The 7,233-nt window shown below is 48.1% G+C and overlaps 1 protein-coding gene across 1 annotated transcript in view; it reads left to right on the top strand.

The window, feature by feature from the left end:
- Positions 1–7,196, top strand: part of fgd1 (FYVE, RhoGEF and PH domain containing 1) — a gene marked incomplete at its 3' end in the record, with an annotated part of 8,904 nt that extends 1,708 nt beyond the window's left edge. The window contains 11 exon segments of the mRNA XM_037974422.1: positions 2,135–2,398; positions 2,486–2,684; positions 2,761–3,502; positions 4,324–4,413; positions 4,546–4,694; positions 4,765–4,921; positions 5,005–5,143; positions 5,386–5,444; positions 6,458–6,604; positions 6,688–6,780; positions 7,117–7,196. Coding sequence (XP_037830350.1) covers positions 2,135–2,398; positions 2,486–2,684; positions 2,761–3,502; positions 4,324–4,413; positions 4,546–4,694; positions 4,765–4,921; positions 5,005–5,143; positions 5,386–5,444; positions 6,458–6,604; positions 6,688–6,780; positions 7,117–7,196 — 2,119 coding nt within the window.
- Positions 7,197–7,233: the final 37 nt, after the last annotated feature.

A 7,233-nucleotide genomic window follows, 5' to 3' on the forward strand; every position in this document is an offset into this window, starting at 1 on the left:
CAGAACCTGAGAGCTCAGACTAACACACACCAATGTGGCTGAAAGTTGTCTTTTTAGATACTGAGATTTGAAGGATTGTTGTTTTTGGTCCATTTCTTTAGGAAGTGGTCCTGAGTCATGTGTAAAAACAGAAAAGTTTTTTAACAGGATTTTTTCCTGGGTGCTGAAGAGTCCAGTCGTTACACAACCATCATGGAACAAACAGACAGCGGGTGATAATGTCAACAGTGATGGTAACTAATTGTTCATTACGCAGATGGATTGTGGGAAGAAGCTCCACCACAGAGCTGTTTAGGAAGGTGAAATCTATTATCATCTCCACAGTCCTCCTTGTGTTATCAATGCACTACATGACCAGCTTTGCAGCCTCTGCCCTGTGTGGCGACTCGTCATCATCCTAGATCAGACTGATGATTGACAAGTCTTCTGCAAACGTGAGGACTTAATGGAGGTGCTGTTGTTTGTTTAGAGAGAGAAAAATATTGGGGAGAGCACACATCCTTGGGGAGTGCCAGTGGAGATTTTTCTGGAGCTGGATGTGGATTTACCCAGTTTTACCAGCTGTCGTCTGTCTGTCAGGAAGTTCTCAGTCCACTGGCAGGTAGAGGAAGGTGGGGGTGGATTGGAGTAGGTGCAGGGTGTGAGACTGGGCTTTTCAAAATGGCTGTAAACTATGTTTGAATCAACAGCTAGCTGTTGGTTCTCTGCAGCGGTAGGGGCTGGTGGCTAGTAGTTGAAACTCCTATCTCCTTTTCTAGTGTGTACTTGCCCTGTTTGTACAAGTTTTTGTCCCCATTTCTGTAGGCTGCGTCTTTTTCTCAGCATAGCTGTTTCAGTTTTGTTGTAAATCAAGATTTGTTCTTGTTATATGTTAGATATGATCTAGCAGGAAAACTAACAGAAACTAATGTAGGCTGTAACAGTTTCAGTGAATTCATCCAGGTCCCCAGTTACAGTCTCAAACAGACTCCAGTCAAAGCAGGCCTGAAGTTTCTGTTCTGCTTCAGCCATCCATCTTTATAAAGTTTTAATTACTGGTTTCGCAGATTTGAGCTTTTTCCTGTAGGCTGGGATGAGCTGGACGAGCAGTATGTTAAAGTCTCTGGATGAATGGGATACGTGCTGCCTATATTTAGGCAGTTCATACGTGAGGCTATTCCTATTAAAGTCTCCAGGAACTATAATAGTCTGTGTTTTTGTTCCATGATGTGAAGTGAAGCGCCTCCATGTGTATCAGGATGGATGTGAACACTCACCACAATGAATGAAGAAAACTCCTACAAAAACTAAAAGGGTTTTCAGTTGATGGACAGCACAGATTATTCAGCACTATAACATCTTGAAATATAGTCCTCCACCTCTTGTTTTCTTCAACAGCTCCGGGACACGGTCTGTTCTAAGAGTTGGAAGCCTGACAGGTAGAGGGCGCTGTTCTTGATGGCACCATTCATCCATTCATCCAGGTTTCTGTGAAGCACCGAGCACCAGGCTGGAGAAGTCTCTGTTGCTTCTGGCATTAAGCTGCAGCTTGTCGATTTTGTTGAGCATAAAGCGGAGATTTGCAATGTCAGCGGAGCAGATTTAATTTCCTGCTGTCAGAGTTTCACCAGTCATTGGCTGTTGTGAGCACATAGATGGATGCTGCTCCCTCCAGGAGAACAACCAAACACTTACATACAGGCAAAGCATTAACTGGTACATGTTATTTCAGCTGAATTAATTATTATCTCATGAAAGAGTGCAAAAACCAGAGAAAACAGACAAAGACAACATGAATACTGAGGAGCTCAGCACCCAGGCAGCCGTCCGCGGCGCAGTCTTAGATCAGTTAAAAGTTTTTATTCTCATTTGAAAGAGAAACTTCCCTCTGAAGGTGGATGATTCCCTTCTGAGCTGTTAATGAGATGTAATGGAACCTGCAGAACTGAACAGATCTCAGTTTCAGACTGAGGTGGGTTCAAACCCACTGACGGGGTTGGTTCTGGTCACCCAACATGTCTGACTGAAGACTCTAGTTTTAGTTCCTCTGTTTAGAAAACACGTTTTAATTTATTTTTCCATTAAAAATTGTATCTCCTGGAAATTTGTCTGTTTTTGGGTTGGCCTTATTGACATGTTTCCTCCCCCTCCACAGGCCCCGCCTCCTCCAGTGCCAGCTTGCTGAATAAGACCCTCTCTCTGGAGCCGTCCTGTTCGCCATGTGGCCTCCAGGGGATGCTGGATGCAGACGTTCCTCAGTTGCCAAGCTCTAACATGGGGCCCAGTTCATTAGAGGAAGGGGCGGAGCTTGTAGAGTGTTGTGGTTCTGCGATTGACACAGGCCCTCTGGAACTGTCAGTGACCACAGTAACACCGCCGACCAGGAGCTGCCCTCCACTGCTGGGGCCCAAACCTCAGGGTGAAACATCCTTCATCTTGTTTTTTGACTAATGCTTCTATACATAACATAACACATGTAACCTTTAACCCTGACCCCTCTTCACAGTTCCCCCGAAACCCCCCCACCTCCAACAGCAGGGAGGAGTGTCGAGGCCCCGCCCCAGAGTTCCAGATAAACCCCTCCCACCCCCACCAACCTGCAGAGGCCTTCCAGCAGATCCCCGTGGGGGCCGAACTCCACCGATCCATGCAGATGGCACTGCCTCCCCCACCTGCGTCCTGTCACTCATTGAAAAGTTTGAGCGGTGAGTTCTGATTGGTCAGAGGAGAAATTATGTCATCGTTTGTTTTTTATTTTGTTTATTGTTGTTTTTTTTACAGGGAGCAGATCATTGTGGTGCCTGATATTACCGGGGGGGCCCTGTGTCCCCGCCCACTGGATCCATCCTCTCCCCGTCCTTCACCGCCACTTTCATCAACCTCACCCTCCCCTTCCCCGCCTCAGGAGGAGGAGCTACCATGCAAGGCCACAGGACATGATGACATCACAGAGGGAGGAGAGAGGGATCGGGGAGGGGAGGAGCTGTGTGATGAAGATGATGACGATGATGAAGAGGAGGAGGATAAGGAGCTGGTGGCAGCATGTGACAATGTCAGTCAGAAGCGTTTGTCCATGGAGTCAGGTTACAGCGCCTCAGAGAAACACCTTGAGGACGATGCTGTTGCTGTGGAAACAGTGGACCAACAACAGCCACTGCTGCTCGACCAATCAGGGTTGCCCTCTGAGCGTCTGTCCCTCCCCTCCTCTCAGACAGATGGAAAGCTGGCCAATCGGGACAGCGGCATTGACAGCATCAGCTCACCGTCACACAGCGAGGAGCTCTGCTTCGCCAGCGTGGATGATGGGGGCGTGGCTTATCCGTGCAGTCCCGCCCTCTTGCCCCGTCTCTCCAGTTCATCCTCCTACGCTGGGGAGGGAGGAGAGGGGGAAGAAGGGGAGGCACGAGGAGGAGTGAGGAAGAGAAGGGAGTTCTCTGAGGAGGGAGACAGTGACCTGGAGGAGGAGGCGGAGCTTACTGTGGTGCTGGCCCCACCCAAAACTGACAGACAGGACTCTGTTGAGGTGAGACAGGACCATTCAGACCCATGCAACCAGCTAACAGTTACCAATTAGCCAGCAGTTAGTTAACAGTTCTGAGGTCTGAACCAGGACTGTGAGTCACTGCTCCCACTCCAACACAGCATGTTCCTTAAGAGCACGACTCTGGTACCACACATGAAGGCACCTTCAGAGGGCAGTGGGGTCCAGACTAGTGTCTGAATCAGGCAGTGGGGGCACCTGCATCAAAAAGGCAACTGAAAAACAAGTTACCCAGGCTACAGGTGGGTGCATCCCATCCTCACAGGAGAGATGGTGGGCAGATGAGGACCTGGGACTGTACTGGGAACCTTACTACTTCCTCTAGAACAGGGTCCTCGAGGGCTGCGATCCTGCAGATTTTACTTGTTTCTCTGCTCCAACACACCTGATTTGAGTCAGTGTGTGATTAACAGGCTTCTGCAGAACATGAAGAGGTGATTTAACCTCTGAATCAGGTGTGTTGGAGCAGAGGAACAAGGAAAACATGCAGGATGGTGGCCCCGAGGACCAGGATTGGACACCCATTCTCTAAAAAGTCAAATTTAATCATGTTCTCAAAGCTCCCCAGGGCCCTAGCAGAGTTGATTTGAGGACGTCACAAACTATTTAATGCATTGTTCTGGCTAAAAAACACAGGTGTGTGGCTAAAATGAGATTTGCTTTGTGTAAATATTTGTTTGATCCAGAACTTGGATCAGGACAGTTTTTAACTTCGACCTCAGCTGAGTGAATTCAGGTTTAGATGCAGGTTCTGGTGTTCTGGAGTCCAATGTTGTTAAAGCTTCATGTGTTTTTGTGCCCAGCTGTCTGTCCATCAGAGAGTCTTTAACATCGCTAACGAGCTGCTGCACACTGAGATTACCTACGTGTCAAAGCTCCACCTGCTGGACCAGGTGAGTCACGGGGACCCCAAATCTCTCAGCAAGCAGCAGGAGAGGACCTCAAAGATTTCCTTAGTCTGTTGTTGCTATGGAAACCACAGAGTGAAACACGTTAATGACTGACACCTCCTGGTCCTCCTTCAGGTTTTCTGTGCCCGACTCCTTGAGGAGGCTCGGTCCCGCTCCTCCTTCCCCTGTGATGTGGTTCAGGGAATCTTCTCCAACATCTGCTCCATCTACTGTTTCCATCAGCAGTTCCTACTGCCGGCGCTGCAGAACCGCATGGAAGAATGGTGAGGATCTTCATGTCCTCTTCCTCTTCATCAAAGGAGATGCTTTGACCTCCTTCTGTTTTGTCTTCAGGGACTTAAACCCACGAATCGGTGACATCCTGCAGAAGCTGGCTCCCTTCTTGAAGATGTACGGGGAGTATGTCAAAAACTTTGACCAAGCCATGGACCTGGTGAACACCTGGATGGAGAGGTCGTCTCAGTTCAAGGCCATCATTCAGGAAATCCAGGTACGCATCTGTGTTCTGCTGGGTTCTGTCACTGGTTTTGGTCTCAGCAGCTCATGTTCTGTGCTTGTGTTGTGTTTCTGCAGAGAGAGGAGCGTTGTGGGAACCTGACCCTACAACATCACATGTTAGAACCAGTTCAGAGGATCCCACGCTACGAGCTGCTGCTCAAAGATTACCTGCACCGACTGCCAGAGGACGCACCAGATTGTAGAGACGCCAAGAGTACGAAAACAAACATAGCTCTGCTAAACTTCTATCTAGGCCATTTCTGTTATTTATATGTGCTAACATTTGCTTTTGTGTATACTAATAATTATCTGTGGTCAAATTTGCCTGTGCTAAGGTTAAGCTATGCTAACATTTACCTCTGCTAACATTTATCCATGCTTCCTGACACCCAGAGCAGAACGTTCCCAAAGGAACAGTGAAGTCACCTGCTGGTTATCATGTCTGTTTTTCTTCAGAGTCTCTGGAGCTGATCGCCACTGCAGCCGAACACTCCAATGCTGCCATCAGGAAGATGGTAAGACTCAATCACACAGGATCAATAAAACCAACCAATTAGACTTAGTTACCCTGAAGATTATCCACCTATTGCCTCTCGACCTGTAACAAAGGAAGTCACAGAGCTGAGTTGGTGAGTATGTGTGATGAGAGGGAGAAAACATGCACCTGATGTCACTCTGCTGGGTGTCTGTGTGAAAGACCAAGAGCGTCCATGAGGAATAAACCTGCAGCTCCACTTCCTGCTGCTCCGCCTCCTGAAACTCTGCCTCCTATAGTTCCACCTCCTGCAGCTCTGCCTCCTGAAACTCCGCCTCCTATAGCTCCACCTCCTGCAGCTCTGCCTCCTGAAACTCCGCCTCCTATAGCTCCACCTCCTGCAGCTCTGCCTCCTGAAACTCCGCCTCCTGCAGGTTTTCGCTGAAGATGAGCTGGTTAGGTGGAACCTTGAGTTCAGCCTTATTTTCAGGTCTGTACTGGATTCCTGAAGGACTGAAGGAGGAACTCCTCCTCCTCCTCCTCCGTGACGAGACCCTGACATGTGGGTTTGTGTTGTTTCACTCTCCGAGGTGTGAAGAAGAAGAAGGCGTTGGCGGTGAGAAAGCTGGGAGCCTGGCAGCAGCTAAAACTGAGACAAAGTCTCCAGTTTCTTCTCTGATCAGGTTTTCACATGAGAACTTTCCTTTTACCTGGAGTTGGGTTCTCAGTGGCAGCAAGTTCTACCAATTGTTCTAAAGACCTGAAACGCCGATTTCTGTCCGAGAGACCAGGACCTGGTTTTATCTTCACACTGTGAGGTGATCCAAAGATCCGTTTCAAGTTCAGTTCTTGAATGCATCAAACCAAAGTCCTCTCCTTCAGTTCTGGGCTTTCATGGTTCAGGATCTAAAATGACTCAAATCTAACCTGCAGGGAACAAAAATACAGCAGACTCCATCATGTTAATTATTATTACACAAAAACTAAAAGCTGTGTGAGATTTCTCTGTAGAATTTGATGTTCTCTGAGAGTCTTGTTTGTGTTTGTGTTCAGGAGCGAATGAGGAAGCTGTTAAAAGTTTACGAGTTGTTGGGAGGAGAAGAAGACATCGTTAACCCAACCAATGAGCTCATCAAAGAGGGACACATCCTCAAACTGTCCAATAAGAACGGCACCATGCAGGACCGATACCTCATCCTGGTACCAAACTCTGCTTAGTGCTCATTGACCCTAACCCTGACCTGAGGTCTGCAGCAGTTCTAATGACTCCTGTTTCTCTGCAGTTTAACGACAGACTGCTGTACTGCGTCCCAAAGCTGCGTCTGATTGGTCAGAAGTACAGCGTCCGCGCTCGCATTGATGTGGATGGGATGGAGGTGAGACTCTCTGAGACCAGGACCCAGTACAGACATGGCCTCAGACGTGAGGAACAGACCCTTCTTTAAGTCCATCTCCTGGACAGATAAAACCCCTTGATGTGCAGGAAGTCAAGCCTTTAGCATATTGATGTGTTTCCTGTAGAACCAAAAGCTGGTTCTGGTTCTGGACCAAACTGACAGAAACATTTTATTACTCATAAAATAAAGGCATGAAGCTAAAACCTCTAAGTGCATCAAGAAGAATAAAACACTAAGCATGCTCAAATCCAGAATCAGAACCGAGCTTGTTGGGTTCTAAAGCAACAGAATAAGTGGAAACGTTTGCATCCGCAGCTGAAGGAGACGAGCAGCGCAGCTTTTTCCAGAACCTTCCTGGTGTCCGGAAAACAGAGATCCCTGGAGCTGCAGGCCCGGTATACGCACACACACACACACACACACACACACACA

This window comes from Kryptolebias marmoratus, unplaced genomic scaffold (genome assembly GCF_001649575.2).
Source record: "Kryptolebias marmoratus isolate JLee-2015 unplaced genomic scaffold, ASM164957v2 Scaffold48, whole genome shotgun sequence".
Classification (NCBI taxonomy): Eukaryota; Metazoa; Chordata; class Actinopteri; order Cyprinodontiformes; family Rivulidae; genus Kryptolebias; species Kryptolebias marmoratus.